This window comes from Acyrthosiphon pisum, chromosome X, assembly GCF_005508785.2.
Source record: "Acyrthosiphon pisum isolate AL4f chromosome X, pea_aphid_22Mar2018_4r6ur, whole genome shotgun sequence".
Taxonomy (NCBI): Eukaryota; Metazoa; Arthropoda; class Insecta; order Hemiptera; family Aphididae; genus Acyrthosiphon; species Acyrthosiphon pisum.
In genome coordinates, this window is record NC_042493.1 from 14,856,630 (window position 1) to 14,880,854 (window position 24,225).

Genomic DNA, 24,225 nt, shown 5'->3' on the forward strand with positions numbered 1-24,225 from the left:
AAACAATATCCCAATAAATGTATTTAAAGTTTATTCCCAATTCATCAAAAACTACTGACCGTTAACAATAACAATTACGAATTGAAAGTACCAAGTTAGGTTATGTAAATAAACACTTAGTTTTTATTTATCTTATCAAGATAAAAATAATAGCAAAGTTATTTACCTAGTGAATAATTGTGTATATAAATTTACATTTTCTTTATCGATTCGACATCACTCAACTATTTTAAATGTGCGGATTTTAAATTTTATTTAATACCAATTACGTATTTTAGCCGTGTGTTAAAACTACGGGAATAACCAACTGAAACTTCAAATCTTTGATAATGATATTGAATCCGAAAGTATTTATCTACTCGTAAGTATACCAAAATAACTAATCAATAACATATATACAGTATATACAGCCATACAGGTCCCATTTATATTTTATAGTAAACTGAAAATACCTATTAATACAAATTTAATTATAATTTAGTCAATACCAGTATCTACCTATACTATAATTATTATGCTATAGTCTATATTACCTATGCTTGTAAGGAAAAACATACCTATTATATTAGTATATTATATTATTATTATAACATTATTACGAAATGTTCATTTGCACATTAAGATAATATATTATTATACAAATTACAAATTAAGTATTCAGATATTTTATCATGGCTATTTATTAAATAGGTACGTAAGTACAACACGTTCAAGTCAAGTATAATAAATAAGTATAATATATTATGAACCTAGTTATTATTATCTACTTTTACTCAGATAAAAATATTCTTATCTTTTATCCGTATCTATATGTTTTTTAGACATTTATTCCTAACACTTAAAGTACCATTTGTGTCCAATATTCAATCGATAGAGGGGCTATATGTCAGTTATAAAGCACTTATTCTACCCAAAAACGTCTATACACTGGTACTAAAAAAACCCATAAATTTAAAATCATATAATAGTAAATATTTATTTCATTTATGAACGTATTTATTGTAAATATAAAGGATACAATGTACATTATCATAATATAGGTAATATGTAGGAAGTAGGTACTCATATTGTTATACCTGTGAAAATGTACGAGAATAACCACAAGTGTTCTAAAAAAATTTACAATTTATGAATCATTTATGAATAATTATCTAAATACCATGCAGTTAATGCTCGAAACCTATTCTATTTACTAGGATATAAATAATTATGAATTATATTTTCTATTCAACTTTGGCTTGTTAAATATATTTAATATATTTATTTGTCAGATAGTTGTTAGCGTGATTGAATACAAAATAATTTATTACATAATATTTTAACTTCTAATTTGGCTACAGAACACTTAAAACAAACGTGATAGAAATAAATAATTAATTTAACAAGTTTTTTTATCCTTTCCCCAAATTTATTGGTCCCTTGTTTGAAATAGTTTAGATCGTATACGTTCCATGTTTTAGGTAAAACAGTAGGACAGGGACTAGGACCGATAACTATTTACCGCCCATGATAGGATATATTACCTAATTATACCTTCATGTTGTGAAGTCGACAATCTAACGTAAATTTTACCCCAAATAAATTCAAACAATTCTTGTATGGGAACCTTGTAAGTAAAACAGTGTACGATATAAAATAACTCCATTTTATTTTATCAAATTTAATATAGGTACGCGTCCATTTTATTCTGTTGACCAGAAAATACCTAATTTATTATAGGTATATTATTCACGATTTGTTCAATGCTCGAAGGCTCTATTGCAGTGTATTATTATTAACTAACTATATATATTTTATTTATGTTGTTAGTATTACAGAAAGGCGATATCGAGAAAAAGTCATCGTTTCAGACACAAAATGATGTAATGAACTGCAGTATGAAACCATTTGATGTGTAAAATATTATAATATTATACACTATATTGTAATTTATAAGTCGTTATACTGTAGTTTGACTGAACCGTGGGTACAATAAATGCGTCTGATATAATTTTATTTTGTTTTGTAACTTTTATTATAATGTTTCAGTCACTCAGATATTCAAACAAGGTTAATCAAAACAACGTCCAAAGAAAACAGTATTGTTTTTTATGAATACTTCTAAATAGGTGTTATTAATAATTAGTATTACTATAATGATTACCTACCTACCAATATTGTGTTCGATCGGTGATCACCAGATCACAACAGTTTTAATTCTTGATCATTTATATTATAACAGTTGAGATGTCTTGAGATATTATCAAATAAAAGAACCTACGAATTACGAAACCTTCTGTTACTAATTGTCACGACCTCTCATAACAGTTTTGAACTACAACGTTTTTTTCGATTTGTTATAAGTGCAGTAGATAATAAACGTAAATTATTATTGAATTGTAGTAAATACCTATTTTTGATAAAAATTAATTTCACTACTGTTTACCAAGTTCTATTTTTCACAGACGTGGGTACATACCTCATGTTTATTCTATGGTAACAGAGTTTCTTACATTGCAACCTTAGAATAGAAAATTAAATCTTTATATTGTTATTATTATTATTATTATTATTATTATTATAGTAGGTACAGCAGATAAAAATGTTCTGAAGTACCTAAAACACATCATAACTGCAATGTTGGCGCGAATGAGATAAAACTTACACACATACGTATAAATTGAATAAACAAGGAATTAGAATTCATCGGGGCCATTCTACCCTTCTTATAAGGTGAACGGCCATGTCGCTACCTATTTATATGAAAAAAATGTATGTGTTAGGCAAGCGGGTGGTTGGAGTGAAAATATGCGTCTAAATGTAAAATAGTTCACGCCTTTACACTACACTGTATAGGTACACGTCATGAGTCTTGAAAATATGTTTTAAATTTTAACTCATATTTTTCATCCCATTTTTTTTTTTTAAATTTTTAAATTATATATTATTTCTATATAACTACGAAATCAATACATAGTAAAACTCCAAAATAAAACTAAATATAGAGGTAGATAATATAACAATATAATAGTTATATAATGTGTGTAATAAGTACTAATAACTAATAACGATCTCAGATTAAAGACGTCAGACACTTTTTTTACGTAATCCAACTGATAGGTACCTACTATATATTTTGTAGTTACAATATCTGCAACTATATTTATTTTGCAACAAATATTTATTTTTTCGTTTAAATAATTAATGAAATCTTGTCGAATTAATATTTTAACTATTATAAATTGTTGTTTCGAAAACAATATTTTTTTAAATACTATTTTGTATAATTAACAACCTATAAAAAAAAAATGATAATGATGAGTGATCACGATGCTAATAGTTGAATTTATTTAATACAGGCCAGTTGGTATTTTAAACTATATTACTTAGTTGAAAAAAAAACTTAGTAAATAAATATATTTTATTGGTTTTATTATAATATATAATATATAGGTAAGTACCTACTTAGTGCTTGAAAGTTTTATGAAATATGTTAATAGTTTCTTAAATTTTTTTCTTAAAAAAAAATATTTTTTCATACCTGCATTTAACGATTTAATAAACTTAATTTATTTTGATTTTGATTTAACGTAGATACTAAATTATTTTTATTATTATTAAATGTATAGTTACTTAATTGGTATATTAGGTATATCTTGTTTATACTATTTATTATCAGCATATCGACAATGTTAGGTAAAAATTTTGAATACAGTAAAATCAAGTAGAATTAGTGGTAAAAGGTAGTAGGTTTTCTAAATAGTTATGGAATTGAAATCAAAAATAGAAACATTCAAACATGGCTAAATACATCATTTCAGGAACACGCTAATTTAATTAATGTGAATAGGTACTGCAGATCATAATATAATTTTCGTAAAATGCATCATTTAGGTACTTATAATATTAACAATGGGCTTTTACATTTCACCTGAATATATATTATAAATTTGACGATTTGAAGCACAAATTACATAGATAAAATATTATAACATATCAAAAATGTTTGAGCCAATAGGAAAAAACTACAATTCCATTCATATATTTTAATAACTGCGTTATAATTTAATAACGAACTTAATTTGATAAAACAAATTGAATGTTATTAAATAAGGTAAATGATAAATTATTTTTAAAAAACAGAGATTACTACATGGCATTTTATCAAAACAAAAATAACATGAAAGTCTAAAATCACAATTTTGTGAAATATTTTACTATGAATCTATGATGAGTACTCACAAGATTTCTAACTTCAAACCCTATACAAATATAATAGCGTATTATAGTACCTATATATTACATACCGAATGTTAATATAGGCAATGAATGAATAGGACTGTAGAATTTTAGATGAGTTAATATTCAATTACGAGATTACTGCATATATATTTTAGCGTATTATACACTAACACTATAGGAAAATATCTAAAATAAAACATCAGGTACATAATATCATTAATTTCAACGATAGTATACAATATAAATAGGGTAGAATCGTTGGTTATAGTATGGCTATCCTATATAAGGGAAAATATATTTCCATATGCTGAAGATATTACTATAATGTGGTACCAGGTCAAAAATGATTAAAAGTCAAATATTATTAGCATAATAGCATGTTACCCAATAATATACACAACCAGAATTAAATTTGGACTTTTATAAAACTCAAAAAGTTTGTCATTTTTTTAACTTACCAAAATGGTTATTACCCTCCCGTAGAGGGTAAGTGTCCAATTAAATGTAATTTTAACAGCCGTCCTGGTCAACTGCAGCCGTTGCGACTTTTTTTTCATTATACAAAAAATGAAAAAATAAATACTCGTAGTAATAAAAGCACTTATATAAAAATTGCATTAGCATTACAGTAATGCTACAATTTTTCCAAGAGTAATCTAACAATAGCGAGGTACAAAAAAAAATATGTTCACTTCCTGGCCACTCTAAAATTGTAATAATTATTATTGTATTAATTTAACTTTTTAACCTTATTTTTTTGTATTATAAAAACAATTTCAAGTCCTGAAAATATTAGGAGTTTTTAAAATGCGTATTGTATATTATAATTGTATCATGGTTTTGCATTTTATTTGCATGTATGTACCTAATATTGAACAGGAATACATTTATTTTTACTATCAGGGGCCTAAAATGTATAAGACAAAAACATGTAGGTATTATATAAGCTTTCTATACAGTGTCTATAACCTTTAAAGATAGTCTCTATACATTTATTTTTTTATGGTTAGATTATTTTGTAGGTAGATATTACTCCCTCTTTAAAATATAAATTAAAAACAATAATTATGTAATAAACAATAAATATAAATTAGAATTGTAATTTAAGTGATTTAAACTATTTATTATTTAATACATTTCTTCTATTGTTAAAATATTATTCGTCATACATTTCAACGTAGGTATGGGTATTTTTGTCATATGTGGCTGAGAAAAACAGCAAAATAATAAACTGAACGCAGTAGCCAAAGAAGAGTACCTTTATATACATTATACCTAATTCATTTTTTTTTTTCAAAAAGAATATCAATGAAAAACTAAAATAATGAATACATAAACGTCCCTTCTTTGCGAAATTATAATTACCATGCAGTACCACGGGTCTATGGTAATTTGTCTAATTTTACAATAATAATTTCGTAAACATAATATTATATATATTAGTTATAAAATCAAAATTAAAATAGTACAGTTAAACTCACATTATCCAGATTACGTTTTATTAAAAACATAGTTAATTTAACCTAACATTGTTTATTTTTTTAGATATGGAAAAAATAATGGTTATAGCCCATATAATAGCCAATAGGACAAGAATTATATTAGATTGACGTGTTGTAATTCTCTATAAACGTCATGCTAAATGGTAGATACTACATCGTAGTTCGTGTTTGTTGTTCGTATATACCTAATATAATAGGTATGTACCTATTACATATACACCAATTAGTATAGTACTTAAGTATATAATTTTACCTACATATAATGACCAGTATTCATATAATTTGTTAGGACGTAAGTCATGTTTTGATAACAAAAACTTATTATTATAAACCATGGTTGATAATTTTATTTTATTACCTAGCGTTGCATGGGAAAAAAATATAATATTAAGGATACAGTGTCTGAAATCATTATGAGGACGTCGTACCCGTATAATATGTTGTTTTCGTCTTATTAACGAATAATTAATTTGCAATTTATAGAAAATATATAATTTTTTTTTAAAAATTTGTATTGTAGGAGTAAAATCAAAACGATCTGATTAAATCTCTTTTAAATAAAATAAAATAATTCAAAAACACTTTGGATTATTAAATAATAAAGAATCAATTTCAAATCTAGTTTATACACTTGGTGAATAACTTTCAAAAATATTATTTTCTATAAATGTGTTACGCAACATATATACGTATAATATTATTAATAAATTATGATGTGATGAATTATGATGAAACAGCGGAAACCGGTCAAAATATATAAAAATATTTCTAGTAAAGAATATCTCCAATTAAAAATAGTGTTTTAATAAAAAATCTCCAATGGTAAATACATATTTTGTAAAAAAAAAAAATAGAACATGCATAACTTAAAACTATACTATTATTCAGTAATGCAAACAAGATTTTTTTTCAATTCGCGTAGGGGAGGCAAGAAGTAAAATCATATTATTGTAATAAAAAAAAATAATAATTTATTCATTATTGTACAAAGCCAATTAATGTGTCCATTATAGAAAAATATTACTAACTGTTACTATAGAAATGATTCAATTGAATTTAGAACTACCATAATATCAATGAATACAAAATGTAAAAGAAAAAAACCAAATTTTGATTTTTGATTAATTTTATATTTGACTCGATCCTGAGTCCATCCCCTTCTATACACTACTTCAACTATTACATAAGCTTACGTAGATACTAGATAGTATACAATTAAGCTGAGTGAAAAAATCAGTAAGATACTGAGATCATTCATCGTATATCGATCGATTATTAGATATGAGTATCTAAATGATATTATATTCATAAGTTATAACCAATGTATATAATATACAATAATTTGTAAATTGTGACATTAATTTGACAATATAATATGAAACACTCAATTTGTTTTGTAAATCATAATGTTTTATTTTAATATTTTGACCGTGATAAATATTATTTTTTCGGAAATGTTTTGACTTATACGTTTATAACCAGCTAGACAGTCCCTAGTGTAAGTACACTTTTGAAAACAAATACAAATCAGGTTTGTTGAAGTGACCTTAGATTTATTTTTGTAAATATAGTATTTAATTTCCACATTATTAATCTAGTCAATATAACGATTGATACAAAAATAATGATTGTAACCATAAGATTATAGAAATTAAAATGTTAAGTACTATTTTTTCAATCACAAAATAAAGACAATACTATTCTAATGAAGATAAATATAATTTTAGAAATAAATTGTTTAGAAAAATGTGGTACATGGAATAAATTCAAACCTATTACCTGTTAATTTAAACAGTATAATCGATGAATATCTTGATAAACGGGGTCTTAAATAAGACGTTTCGGAATGAATTAAATACCTACTAATAAATCGGAAAAAATTAATTACCGTATAATCGTAAATAAAATAGTAAATATATGTTTGGATCATGGCTATAATTAGGTATACCTCTGAGATCACGTCAGAACTGAACACAAACGGACTACAAGGTTTTTTTTTACGTTTTCTTCTGTCAATACATTTTCTGGTAGGGAAAAAGCCCCAACAGTTTCAAATAAAATCATCTGTCAGTTTATAATCAATTTCAGGTGGTACTTAGAACAGATCGTAATTCAATATGCTCAGTTATTTTCATACGCTCAAAGAAAAACTACAATTAAATAAGTAAAGGCGTGATTTTAACTTTTAACCGGGTTCCGATCGCAATCGATTTTCAAATTATTGCTTGACATTTATTATCACAACAAATTTAAATGAAACACAATATCTGCCTTAGATGCTCCATTATGGAGTCGAAATTTTTTCGAACAATGTACAATGTTTTATTTTATTCTCCAAAATTGTAGTTTGTTAACTCAAAAAACTCGAGGGTTTTTTCTTAGAACTTCTTTAAAACTAACTTTTTAACGTCTCACTTTTATTATAAAAGTACCTTACCTATAGGTACGATTAGAGATGGGCAAAAAAATGTGATAGAAATTCCTGGACACGTGTAGGAAGTCCTGGGAATCATACAGAGACTACGTATTATAGTTTACGCACCATTAGGCCATAATATTATGCCTACCGATATATTATAATAGTGTTCATAATGTTCTTCATTGAAATATTCAAGTTTTTTTGTTGCTATATTTAAATTTAAAAAAAAAAGTGGTCAAGTAGGAAACCACTCTGCTGTATAGCAGGAGTCGAGTGTAGGTACCTCGTTATTGAGTAGGTCACTGTAATATTACGTATGTGTGAAATTTAAATTCAATGATAAATCATCGCATATAGGAAAAACGGTAATGAGCGGAGATGGTCGTCAGCTTTATTATTAAGTATTTTCATTTTGTATACATTCGTAGGTATTGCTTTTATATAGTAATTCATTTTATTATTTTTGGTACTTAATACAATTGGTTGAATTAATTTTTGGCCATAACCACCTTTTTTATATTATTAATTATTATAACAGTACCCATATAATTATTATTTACATAATATTATATTATTGCTAAAAACATTTTAGTTTTTGGTCATAACTCTGTTAAACTAATAGGTATGACGAAAGCGGCAATATCACAGAAAGGAAATTTTAAAATAAATTATCAAATTATGCTTCATGATTATCAAATTAGATTTCGTGGACTTATCGAAATCCTGATGAAAATTGTCGAGATACCGGGAGGTATGAGCATTTTAGACCCAAGTCCATATTAGCCATACCTAAATTATACGCAATTCAAGGTAAAAATATGTATAACTGCACGTTGGCACTCGGCATCCATAATATAACTATCGAATAGATAAAATAAATATGTAAACATAGAAAGGCTAACATATATACTAAGTATAATATATCAATATGTCATGATTTTTTTGTTGTCGTTTATAATGTTACTACATATAACAATGTATAATCAACAAAACATTTGTGACTTTCTTATTCAATTTTTTCTTATATTTCCTTAATTTTTCTCAGAACCTAAAAACTACTTAAAATTATTTTAACAGTGTTTGAAGAGTTTATATAGCCATTATAGTATAGGTACTTATATTCTGAAAAAATGTTCTTCTGTTCAAAATATTAACTGTACCTAATGATGAATAACCATTTTGAACTGTAATAGTATAGGATTATATAATACATTTTTAAATTATTAATATAAGCAGAATAATATAGTTACAGACTTATACTTATGTAATGATATATAAACCAAGAGATGTGGCATTAACAGTTGACAATTTCAAATGTCTAGGTATACAAATTAAAAAAACACACATCATTTATTTAGATTGTGAGCGGTGCGATGAATGTATTGATTTTACAATGATGTATGTTTTTTTGTCTGACATCACCTTTTGGAGCAATAAAAATGTTTGATTTTCTACTTCAGCATTTTTTCTGGGAGGAAAGTGACTGTACTTGGTACTATGAGGTGTAATAAGTAAAAATATATCCAGAACTTTTCAAAATTGTTGGGAAAACAAACCCAAAATTAAGGAAAAATTAAAATTAAATTAAAACAGTTTTAGAAAAAATTAATTTTGTTTTTGGTGTAACACTAAAAAAATAACCGTATAGATGCATAAAAATTTCACTGAATGTATGTATGTCATTTTCTACAAACAAAAATTTTCATAATATTTTGAATATTTTTGAGCTATTTAATATTTATAGGCATAAGAATATTTCAATTTTTATTAACTTTTTTAATTATTGTCGATAAAAAATGTTTCGCTCAGTAAAAAAGTTCCTTATGAATTGTTGTTAGTGGAAATAAATAAAAAAAGTTGAGTATAAGTCAACAGTAATTTATAATGATCGTTTTAAGTTAGAATTTTGACAAACTTCATCAAATTCACAAAAATTGAAAAATGTGCATATTATTTTGAGTTAGAAATTCATAAAAATGTTCTATGTGCATCTAAGATTTAAAAATGTATTACAATTTATTAACCGATTATGAATTTTCATAAGTAGGTAGTTCTTACTGTAACCAAAAAAATCTAAAAATATATATACACGGTTCTTTTTTACAGACATTTAAAATGTTCAAATTTGGACGAAATTACATATTTAAACGAAGAATAACGATTTTAGTTATTTCGTTGTAATTTAAAAATATTATTTGCGGGTATTTGAAACTTTTACAGTATATTATTATATTTTATAAACACAATGACATTTGAAAATGCAATTTTTTCGTCAAAAATGAATTTAACTTACTGAGTCATACAACTAGCCACTAATAGTAGTACTAACGCCTAATAGTAAAATATATTACTTTAATCACAATCATATCATAAAACATACTTTGTAATATTATAAGCTGACAGACTGTCGTCGTTCAGAATCTTTTTTCGTATACAATGGTTTTATATCATTGAATTCAAATTTAACACATTCACTACAGTGACTCTCTAATAGACTTGCTTTTTTTAATATTATATTATTATACCTAGAAAATGCTTATAATATATTTAGTAAAAGTTTGAAGTAAAGTCATTTTTAAAATAAACAGTATAATTATATAGTTATACTTTTGAAAAAATATATATAAATCAACACACCTGGCATTAACTGTTGACAATTTAAAATGTACCTATATTCTATAAATACTCAAACAGAGCCAAAATGTTTTCAATATTTTATTATACCTAGAAAATGCTTATAACATATTTAGTAAAAGTTTCAAGTAAAGTTTCAAGTATCTACCGGTATTCGTTTCTTTGAATTACGACAAAAAATAAAATTGATTCTAAACATTCCCGTTTTTCCGGTAATTTGTTTTAGTTCTTTTCCTCATTAGTAAAAGTTTTCCTACAAAAGTCATGGGAATTTTCTATTTTTGAGTTTTTGACCATTCTATGACCAACTCCAACCTGTAATTTTTAACCAAACACCACCCGAAAATTTTAAGATTGAAGCATTTTTTAATATTTTCTAAAAGCGATGACAGACACATAAATAACAATAAAATACACTGATCGTTATAAAACCAATAATACATTCGACGTCGTCGCTCCACTTAGAATTTAAAATGTTTAAAAAAAATATATATATATCTATATATACCATTAACCACTTGTTATAAATGACATCAATTTTAATATTAAAAAATAAAACGTACGCTTAATAATATGAATAATAAAATATGCACTCACGTGGTTTGTCCAACTCAAACGTAGAGTCATCAGTCGCTGCTTCGTTATCGTCGTCCATCAGTAACAATGACGGATCATGTTGCAGTGGCAAGTCATCTCGGTGGAGGCGCAGGTCGCCGATATTTCCTCCAGAATATAATTGTCTTCGCTTGTATTTATGACGGCCCCGGTGACTGCCGCTGTTACGGAGCGATTCGCAGGTCAATACCTTGGACATTGCTAACCAGACTACAGTTAATAGGACGATGGAACCCAATGACATTGTCTGCAACATAATATTATCGTTTTGATGGAGACACTGATATCTTAAGGTTTCAGATGCACGCAGCTCTTAAACCTACTTAGAATTCAAATATTATGTGGGTAGGTGTATCAAATATTCACCCGCGGTCCTGGATATAAATTGTTGATGACTTAAACGAAACGTCATAATATGCATATTGAAAATAAAAATCATGATATTTTATATAAATAATACAGTGTAGATACCTACACTGTATGTACTATGTTACCACCCAATTTGTTTCACCAATATTACGCCATATAAAATGGTAAAAATAAAAATGACTTAAAACGTTACATAACCTAACTATTATTTACACATAATTTATGTAAAAAAAAATTATTAAAAATAAAAATATATTATAAAGTCTTGAACTCAGACTAGAGTACTAGACTATGTTATTATTACTTTTGTACCTACATACTGCTGAGTAATATCACTGGATATTTCCTCTAATCGCGTTCCTCTTGTCATTCTTTTTTCTTCCATTATCAAATTCGATTATTATATTTATTTATATTATAGATATAGATTGTAAATAAAAACATTTAATAAAAAAAAAAAAACGTTACATATTGGATAATAATATATTAACTGTTTAGTATTTTATGGCTGATTACACAGGTCAAGACTTGATTTATACTTATGAGGAGTTAAACATAGGCATCATCAACACAAAAAACGTGTAGGTACGGGCAAAGTGAATAATTATCATTACAGTGTCTCCTATTCCCTTTTTATCACTGCAACACTTGTACTCACACGCATAATATGTCAACGGCATATTATTCAACAATACCATGAAGGTGGCAGGACGCTCATGAACTCACATTATTTCACTCGTAAATAATTTTATAATTCTGTGACACGCGATCAGATCCAAAAACACGACAAAGATTTTGAAACCTAATTTTAATGTTTCATTTTAATGTTTACTCGGGAATGGTTAAGCCTTTATAATTTATATCATAATTGTTGTACGTATACCCATAGTTGATTGGTAAATATTAGACATGTTTATATGTACAAATTCGTCAAAATTTGGAAATCTAATTTCAAAAAAACACAATGATACAAAGAGTTCAAACTTGTATACTACCCAAAAATAGTAGCACCTAAATTTTTTTGTGGTTTCCCTGGACTGCGGGACGGAATATGTTAACACTACTTGCTCCAAACCATTAGCGAATCCAAGAATAATTACAAGAGATTTGCATTAGGTATATGGTAGAAAATACCTATATGTTTAGCTTATAGTAGTATTATTAAAACCATAAAAACAATAAATTATTGAATATAAGAATTATATAAAAAAAATACACTGCTCAAGCGGCTGGAGATCGCTTAGTCATCGTATCCACCACTGTCCCATAGTAGGTATCCAATATATTATGAACTATACTCTATAGGAAAGTAAATTCATTTTTTCGATTCTAAACCTAATCAAAAAGTTATTGGTTTTAGAATGTACTTAACATTTTAATATCAGTAAATACTTTTAAAAGTAATAATAAATATACGTTCGATGTTTTTCATCTTAATTATTTCATTATTTGAGAAAAGAATAAAAATAAGTTTTGAGGTTGTAAGAAAAAGACAAAACTAATATAATCAAATCGTAATAAAAATATTATTTTATGTTACTATTCAAAATGTAATTAAATATATTTTATTCCATAATTTTAAATCAATATGCGGTCTAGTGTTCAACGGGATAAAAAAATTAATTAACTACCTAATTAAGATTTTTTAGTACCTGCTCAGCATTTTTTATAAATGTATTATTATGCACGTATGTATTAGTTAGTATAATAACATCAGTCAAATTCGTTAAAATATATATAATATGAAAATGAATAAACTATAGTATACCTAGTTAAATTGGCCTATATATTATGGAAAAGGTTAAAAATCAGAAAATGTTTTCGTCGAAATTGAATAATATTTATCTAAACAAATTCGGGAGTCAACACAGATTCAATAACTCTGGTACCGGGCTTAAAAAGGGTCTCTGCTTGTTTTGAATACCTACCGGGCTCAAAAACTGTTTCCCAGTAGGTGATAAAATCTAGTTTGTGTTTGCCGTGATTCCAATAATAAACGCCAATGAATCTCGAAATGACTCGTACATCACTCAAATTAATGAATGAAAAAAATACGTGACATATTGGCTTGTATTATAGTCTTATAGGTATGTTTTTTTTTTTTTTTATTTGCCATACGAGTAAAATGTAGGTACGCGTTAATATTCAACGGGGTAAATCCGAGAGGTATAACCCACAATTATTACTGATAATATAAGCAATTATGCTGGCCCTACTATAGTAGTGCTGCCACTATTACTATACTGTCTACTACGATACCTACAACTTACTACTAACTACTGCAACTACAGTGCTACTATACCTACTACAACTACTATAGTGGTGTAATACCACAAAGTAATAATAATAATAATAATAATAATAATAAGGCTGGCTGGCTGTCGGATACTCGATTAAAGAGTGGCCATGTATGGCTTTATATCGACCAGGAGAAAAAGGGTAAAATGATGATGGGTTTTAAAGAGCTATATGTTGCAGCAATAAGGATTTTTTTCCTTCTTTAAAGACTCCAATGCTGCGGGGCCCTCTGAGGTTTTCTAAAGTGAGTGGTAAGTACGCGCCCGCACACGCACACACACAGTACACATTCATACACACCTATAAACAATTATTGCATTTAAAACGTGGCGCGAGTCACCGCTACTATAATATAATACTAAATGTACTGGAATATATAGTAAAGGTAGGTACCTACAAACACATAAGCACTCGCACAAATAATATACTCGTATGCGCGCACACGCATTCGAATGTCAAGTAGGTACTGTGTGCCCACTGTGTGCTTTTATGTATATAATATAATGTGTGTTGGGTATATAAAACATATAGTGGTGTGTACACTGTACATATGTATATATATATATATATATATATAAATATTTGTGTGTTGGAGACCGACAGTGATTATTATAATAATGTAACGTCATTAATAGCAGAGAAAATCGTGTATAGTGGCTGAGCCCACACGACCAACCCTTTAGCGCGACTATCATCAACACATTTAAAAACAATATAAACGCGTTACAGACAACAACTAAATCAATTATGCAGATGTGAAAGATATAATAATAATAATATTATTATATGTGTATGTGCCATAATATTATATTATATATATATATAATACACAAATACATTATTCCAGTGTACATGTAAACAAAGAACAACAATAGACGCGGGTATGTATACGCACCGCACACGCAATAGATAATAGCCAATAGGAATAACGATAACGTCGATAACGATCGTTAGGATAATGTCGATGAGCACATCAATCACGCTGTAAAAGCACATCTGTCCTTCATATATTTACAATAATATTATAAACGACTATATGGGTGTCGGCGGCTTGTAGAAAAAGAGTTGAGTTACAATATCTTTGCTCCTTTTATTTTTGCTCTTATATATATTTCAAATAATACAACCGACATATTGGTATAGGTAAAATGGTAGTCCACACAGTGTAGGATTGTTTGTAGGTACTGTAAATGCGCGTTATGTCAATTATTTCAATACCTATTCTAATATTCTATAAAACCCCCGAAAAAAATCCTTATTACGACCTACCTACTCAATATTTGTTAGATATTGTATATGATATTCACATCGTAATATATGGTTCTTATCCAAAAATTGGGTGTGACTTCATTAGAATATCAAAAAATCCACGTTCCCCCGACATTTGTTGAAGAAAATTAATTCTGTTACTTTCTTTGATGTAGTATATTCAATAAAGTATATTAATTATTTACTTATTCCATTATAATTTTCTATAAAACCTAATTATCCAAACTTTTTGATCTTAAGTATTTTGTAAAATGTTTTTCTTCTAAAAAAACTGTCTACCTACCCTTACTCCATTTTAACGTTTTTTATAACAAAAAAATTAGGAATTACTATTAACAGTATATATTTTTAATTACATGTTTCAAAAATGTATCAATATAATTCACAACTTTTTTTGTTTTTATAATCATTGAACATTTCATTTATGATAACTAAATGTATTTTCGGAAGATATTATATTTTGATAAATTTAAACAAATAAATATTACGACCCTTAGGTTTAAATTGCTTGTCCGCTACGAATAATTAAATTACGAGTATAATACTGAATTATTATTATTTAACGACCGTGAAATTGATTTAAAAACTATAGCTGTACAATGTACATTCGATTTATGCGAAAGAGATTTAATATTTATATTTTCATAGTGGATTCCTTGATCTACTGAAAAATAACATTTTAGAACTGAATTATTTAATAGACTGACCTATATTTTAAAAATTCAACATAAAACAATTTCCTTTACTATTTAAGTTTAGTAAACAAATTGGTTGTTCCCTTAAATTTGAGTAACCCTGTAATTTCGTTTATTTAATATAGGTAATAATATTTCTATAATTTGCAGAGTTATTACTTATTAATTCAGTACTCACTTTGACGTGTATTAAAGTAAAAGTTTTTACTAAATAAAACAAATTATAATATATATACAGTATTTTCAGATTAAAGCGCTCAGACGTGCATGCATGCAATATACAATAAGAACTTCGAAATATGACCTAAAACAGCCCCAATCCTGCTAAAAATTAGTTGATTATTTTAATAGGTATCTACTTTATTTAAATAATCTTATTGAAAAAAAACAACAATAATTGTGGTTTATCATTTCTGTAATTGTAATTACTTAATTTCTGTAATTTAAAACTAAAGGACTAACACATCTTAGTTTATTTGCGTGTTGTTAAATAAAGTTTACTCGAAGAAATATCCTTAAATATTTTATATGTGTTATAGAAAATAAAAAAATCATTTAGAAATATAAAAATATAAAAATTCAAAATCAAACATTCGTTCTAAAATATATTAAAAAATATGCTTGTCTAAACATGTTTTGTTTCTTAGTCCATAATGTCTTTAGTACAAAACAAATGTGATAAGTAATTGATTTTTATAGTAAACCCTGCAGAAAAAAGTGCAAATACGTTAAATTGACTGAATATTATTCTAACTATGACTAGGTACCTAGTAAATTTAATAAAAATATTTTTATAATCAATTATAATTGTAGCTGCTTGTCGTTGACATAAACACTTGTACCTAAAGCAAAATTTATTTATTAGTAGATTCTTAATGATGATCACAGTATGTCAGAAGTAAACAAAACGATCAAATTTATTTTATTTTTATTATTATCTAAACGACATTTCTTTACTAGTTAAAATACTCTTAAGTCTAAGGAATTCTAATATATTCATTCTGGTAAAACAAGTTTCTTTTTCGCACACAGACTACTTCAACCATCAAAACAACAATATCGTCTGGCCATCTGCCAACTATTCAGCATCATATAATTTATGGTTACTTTAATGTTATAAAATATTTTATAAAGGTATTATTTTTATAGATTGGCCACAAAAAGAAATGTCATACTCGATTGACGTTTTAAAATTGTCTATAAACTACTTTTAATTTACAAATAAATTCTAACAAACAAGTTATACAATATATAGGTACCGATACCCACATTAACAATAAAACTAAGTTCCAGATTTGAATACAAATATCGGGAAACCAGTTCTGAATTTAATGTGGTTTATTTTAAATGTTGTTCATATAGTGAAATTAATCCCTTATAATTCAATATTATAGTTAGTGTTTTATATACTTAACATTCTAAATAACGTTATGGTTAAAACTAGTTCTATGTCTCAAAGTTTTAAAAACTAAGTATTGTTAAAATTTTTACTAGTAACCAAACAGTTATTTATTTATAAGATATAACATGATCATTTTTTTTATGTTAAGCTTTATCAACAAAAATTAAAAAACTGTCAATGTAAGCTTCAAACGCATTTAAAAATTGAAACAAAACATCAGGAGCTTTACATCTGAAAACTTTTTAGCTGAGCTTCAGTGTCAGCAAATAAAGGTTGTACCCACTGTTTAAATAATGAAGTTGATCAACGCAGATGAGCTCTATGGACAAATTTAACTTTAAAACATTTCAGTTGCATATGTATATTTCATAAGTAGTTGTAATGTATCAACATAATTAGAACATTATATTATAATTATTAAACTCGGATGAATATTACAACTTTTAGTACCTATACCTACCTTAAATTACACAATGCAAATAATTTAAAAGCAAATTGATAGACTTTAAAAAAAAAGTCTTCGCATAAGTCATAAAAACTATAATCCACTAAATAATCAAAAATAGTCGTAATTTTATTATATTCGAATAGGAACCAATTTGTAATAGAATAATATACTTACCGACTACCACCTTTAAAGTATTCGTCCAAAATAAAAACCAATCGTTTATACTTTCATCTAAAAAATGAATACCTACTCCACAATGGTTTTAAAAATACATATCAACTAACGATTTTCGTTACTTTAGGAGTACCTATATGGCTAAATATATAGTTCAATTTACCTAATATCACGTTAAAAATGTATAAAAAAAAACTGAATCATACTGAAACATTGATGGTAAGCACTCATCTCAAGTAATAATAAATCACCACATTCAAGAAAACGGTTAGGTACCATGTGTATTCTACTCTCAGTAAATATACTGTAATAGGTAAATGTAGTATACGTATATACGGTAGTATACTAGTATAGTGGTAATGCTTATGTCGTGTTACGAAGTTGAAAGAGCTTTTATTATAAATTGTGAATAAAAATAAAACAACTTGAATCACCCGGAATTAAGATTTTAAGTTAAAATATACATAACTAACATATTTACAACAATAATGAAACCTTTTCCGAAATAGGTCCGTTATAGAGCCACGCGTATAATAGTACCTACGCAGCGTGTTACACGCGCGTTTTTTGATTTACATTTTATAAGTTTGTTTGCACTGACGGCATGATAAATGAATGTCAACCATTTCGAGCAAAAAAATAGTAAAAATATAAATAAGTACATACTAAGCCAGTGTTTTGAATCTCTATATATTATGTGTATAATTATTATAAATGTTTTTAATTTCAAAAATACGTATAATCCTACATTTACCTATAGTTCAAAACATTTTGGCAATGATATTCCTGTTTATTTTCGGGATTTTAATTTTTTGTTTGTAAACATTTTATACATTTGCCTTAGTTTTATTTGGTAAGAATTACATGTTTAATTTTAAATCAATTGGTTGATCGATGAAACGCTTTTTAAGATAGGTACCGAAATGTTTCATGTGGAGTAGGTATCATTTGAATTGTATATAATCAATATTCTTACATTAAGATTGAAATGTATACCTATACAAGATGGATGGAAAAATGTATTATAATCTATGTATTAAATTTAATTCTAATGAGCTATTACTAACTTATATTAGCTAATTTGAAGCCTTAACGTCAAGTTAAGTATTATTTAATTTTAGATGAATAAATCAGCTTTTATAAAAATACAGATTAGAGATATAACACAAATAGGATGCTTAGTAATGAGTAGTATAATACATTTTTCAGATAAACTTAGCAACTCAAATAAAATAATACTGAATCGAATAAAATACCAAAATAATGAATTTGGTAAAATTAGGTTCCAAATTATGGTTAATTATTATACAATTCTAATAAATATTAAATTCTAATCTAAATTATTTCTTATTTCTAGAACACGATACCAGTATTTTATAAACGTTTAAGACAAAATGGTTGTAGGTAAAATTTGTAAGGCTTACAAGTTACAACCACAAATTAATCTACAACAGACGAACGTGAGAAAAAAACGTAAAACATTTCCATGTAATTTTTAATAATATAATTATTATGCTATATATTTAATGATGTCTATAATTTTTACCTTACCTATATAGTATAGCAGTGCCTCAGAATGAATAATTCAAAGTAGTTTTCATCTATTATAGTCGTAAGTAAAAATTTAGGTCGTCGTCATTATATTAGCCAGCTATTTCATCGACTGCTAGAGGATATGCTATTGGCAGTATATCCGCATAATTGTATTCGAATGATGTTGCTAATAACCGTTTTATTGAATTTAAATAATTTTAAAATTAAATTCTTCACTAAATAACTCAGTTTTAATTGCGTAATAAGATAATATAATAGTACAACAATACAATATTTATAAACGTCAGTGAGTGGACTATAATAATACTACATCATTAGTTTTAACGAAATTTAATCAACGGTCGACAAAATATACGGTAGGAAGTTAATATCACGATGTAAGAAAACTCTCTGATAGAAATTAAAACTCGATATCGTTCTGTTGTTGATATATATTTTTTTTACATTAAAAATGCGATAACTGTTTTCCGTTTTTATTATTATTTTTTTTTATTTTTTGCGATCAAAACAATATGACGTGAACGTCCGCCATCGGACAGAAAATAATTAATGCGGACATGGTCGTTTTAAATTTACGCAAAACCCACGTGGACCGCACATCGATCGTTCAGCACCGGACGGGCATGACTACACCGCACGACAAACGTCCCCGTCGCTGTCGGTCAGCCAACTGCTTACAACTGCTTTCCGCACGCGTGTACGTGGTACCTCTTCTAAAGAGGTTTTCCCTGACGCGTGCGACACTAACGCCGCACGCTATGGCGCGACTCTTTTCCCTCCACACGCCGCCAACGGTATCTCAATTAGGCGCAATACGCCTTGGCGCTTGCACGGTAGGCAGGTACATTATTATTATTACTATTATTGTTGTTATAATTATATTATGATATTAATGTAATCGCGTTTTCTTTTGTACCTCTACAGCGGAGGTTCACTACAACTACAACAACTGTGGAGACGGGTGCACGAAATCTGTAGGGTAGGCCCATACGCTTTATGACGATAATAATAATATATATTTTCAGATGCACCTGTTATTTTTAGATTCTGATCGGAGCGAGGAAGCTAGTGGTTTTGCGTAATGGTGTTTATTTTTTTATCCTGTATACAAAATTTCTACCAGAAGCAATGCTTCGATTTCAACACATATAGTACCTTATATTTTAGCAAATCGGATGAAAATGGTACTTTAGAAAGGTCATTTTTCGATTTTCTCAATAGTTAATTAATGCCATAGGAAAACTACCGATAAATTACGAAAAACCGCTAAAAATGGGATTTTAATTTCTAACGCTTTGTTTATCACCATAGCAACGAATAAAAAATAATAATATTATAATATTAATTCAACTTACAGGCTATAATAAATTATAACAATATAAAAATCCAGACTGACAAACTGTCTCCGTTCAGAATCGTTTTTCTTATTATACAATGATATTATATCATTGAATTCAAGTTTAATACAATCCATTGTACCTACATTGAACCACTTATAACCTACTGTACAGCAGAGTGACATCCACTTACACTTTTAATACACTTTTTCTGTATTGACACACACGCTGTTGCACTGTTGTAAGGTTGTGTGCGGAGTGCCAACGAAATAAAACGTCTTGATACGCCCGATACAATATTGGGTTTTAGGTTTACCAGGTTAGGTAAGGTGGTACACACTGTATTTATTATTATATTGGCCATATACTGCGATAAGTATAATATTATGTTTAAGGCAAATATATTTCGTTCAAATGAATAGTATACAAAACAATCACTGCAGCGGCGCCGAACATTCATCCGGTTCAATGGAAAAATCATGGGTTGGAATAATTAACTTTATTGTTGATAATAATAATTATTGTGAGTTGTAATAATATGATGAATATATTATGCTATTTAGTGGAATATACTATTTTTGTGGTTATTATTTTATAAATTGAACCAGTTGGTAAAATATGGTACATTAGGCACCATTGCATCAATAAATGTATGAATGACATATTATAATATAGTTTTTATACGAATCCACCTTAGATATTTGTGTATACATTTATTACCCATACAAATAAAAATGTTTTATATTAATAATGTGATGATAATGATCATACACCAATGTAGTTGGTTATCTACTTATCTACAAAATTATATTATACAGACAGCTATTACAACTATTACATAATTTGAATATTATATACCTACCTAATTATTATGAATAACTAAATTTTATTTCATTTTTATTTATTTATAAAATACTTCGGTCGTCTAATGATTACAGAACCTAAACAGGATATTTAATATTGTTAAATATTATTATATTAATAAAAACATGATTATTCAACATATTTTTTGAATATTTTATATTACAATATTTATCATCCAGGTAAGCGGTTCTCAACCTCCTTATATCCCAGTACAACCTACACATTTTTAAAACGTTCGCATAGCCAACCACTTAAAATAAAATCCTGATCTTCATAGATATAAAATAAATATATACGGGCTTCACACCTTTGGTAGTGTTATAACTGGGCCAAGTTATTATCGTACTCGTGTCGCAAAACGTAATATCTTAAATCTGAATACATAATTTAAATTGTACCATTTATGAGATTTTCGCGTACCATCGATTGAGAACCACTGGTCTAGGTGAAGATTTCAGGGAAGCGATAGGAAACTAGTGCCCCCCGTTGACTTCGGTTAAAAAAGGGGGGTGAAAGTGCAAATCCTGCAGCGACGAAAAACAGGATCTGAAGAATAAAGGCTGGGTGTTATAATTAATAAAAAGTTTTTTGTTGAATAATTAATAATTATAAAACCAAAGTAATATAACTTTGTTATTAATAACATAAAATATAATTAATGTTATTCATTCTATTATTATAACCGAGAAATAAATATTGAAAAATATGTATCTTTTACTTTTAAATAAAAAAGACACAAGGTACAATATGTATCCAAGATATGTATAGGTACTGCCAGACCAACCCAACTGATCTATGGATCCACATTATTACGTAAATTGATTATTTTCTTACGTTTTTCAGACGTGAAAATATATACCCATTTTAGATATTAGCACTAAGGCACCTGCAGGATGCAGACCAGATTTTAGGTAAAGTATCTTTTGATACTTTCATGATGTGGTACTGAACCTTTTTTAAATCACTGGGGTAAATTCTTTTTTTGGGCACCTACCCACTCACCTTAAGAGATGAGGTTTTTATTTTAAATAGTTGTAAATTAAATACAGGAGTGATCGTAAGGTTTAATTTTAGGGGGGTTAGGAGTGCATTTTTCCGATTTCCGAGTACAAAATTTGTGACTGTACACACTGCGTAGTCAGTGATGACTGGTATTTTGCAGTGGTTCCTGCTCAATGTAATCATTATGGTGCTGGACAAAACGTATAACATAAACCGACTGGTAAATCGATGAATGTATTGATTTTACAATGATTTGTGTGTGTTTTTTTTGTGTGTCTTGTGTACACGATAAATAGTGTAAATCATCCTTCGATTTTCTACCTCAATATCTTTTCTGGTGGGTAAGTGAGTCTAGTTGGTGCATATGGGAGGTTAGATTTTAATTAGCAGTAGTTTTCAAATGGGAATTTTTACGCAAAACCAGTTTTAGACAAAATCGATTTTGGTTTTTGGTGTAACTTTAAAAAAATGACAGTAGATGCGTGCAATTTTTACTAAATATTTATATTAGCATTATCTATAGGTACACCAAACAATTTTCAAAAATGTTTGACTCATACTCATGTTGAGTTATTTATGAGCATAATATGACATTTTCGATTTTATGAGTTTTTTTTAAAATTTTTAATGTCAAAAAACTTAAAAATGCAATACAAGGTTCCTCATAAATTTTTTTTAGGGAAAAATAAAAAAAAGTTAAGCGCAATTCAACAATAACTTTCGAGCGTCTGAAATAAGAATTTTGAAAATTTGAAAATCATTTTGAATTAAAAATTCATAAAAAATAATATTTTCTATCTAAGATTTTAAAATTGAATGCAAGATTCCTCAAAAGTTTATCTATTTTTAATAAAAAAAAATGTTTATCGGAAAGTCAAATTACATTTTTACGAGCGTTTAAAGTTCAAATTGTTATGACATTGCAGGATATTTGCTCGATTTTTCATAGAACAGTTTTTTTATTTTGTTGTGATTCAAAAACGAATTATCATATAGATCCTTGAAATGTATATTAAATGTTTGTCTTATATTTTTTTTATACTTGAAAACATTTTCAAAATAATTAGACTCGTTTTTGATCCTTGAAATGTATATTAAATGTTTGTCTTATATTTTTTTTATACTTGAAAACATTTTCAAAATATTTAGACTCGTTTTTGAGTTGTTTACCAATATTTTCAATTTTCAATTTTTTCTTTTTTTTTCTTTAGGTAATTGACAATAAAATTTTAATTGTTGGGTCAAAAAGCTTGCACATTTAATATTGGCTACTGATATAGTTTTACAACAGCAGTTGAAAAATATTAAAAATACATGGACATCATTTTTTGTTATAAACATTTAAAGTACAGATTTTAATAAAATGTATCAAATTGAAAATTAACAAATTATTTAGTAGTTTTAACATTTATAAAATGTTAG

The 24,225-nt window shown here is 27.1% G+C and overlaps 1 protein-coding gene across 2 annotated transcripts in view; it reads right to left on the minus strand.

Moving 5' to 3' along the window:
- LOC100167149 overlaps positions 1 to 20,294 on the minus strand; it is a 195,054-nt gene extending 174,760 nt beyond the window's left edge. Inside the window, exons 1-2 of one of the 2 annotated variants that reach the window (XM_029485961.1) lie at positions 19,598 to 20,294; positions 11,374 to 11,638 (exon numbers count right to left, since the gene is read on the minus strand). In XM_029485961.1, coding sequence (XP_029341821.1) covers positions 11,374 to 11,635 — 262 coding nt within the window. In that variant the 5' untranslated portion in view covers positions 11,636 to 11,638; positions 19,598 to 20,294. The remainder of the gene's footprint in view (positions 1 to 11,373; positions 11,639 to 19,597) is intronic. The other variant, XM_029485960.1, reaches the window with a different exon arrangement.
- Between the last annotated feature and the right edge of the window lie 3,931 nt (positions 20,295 to 24,225).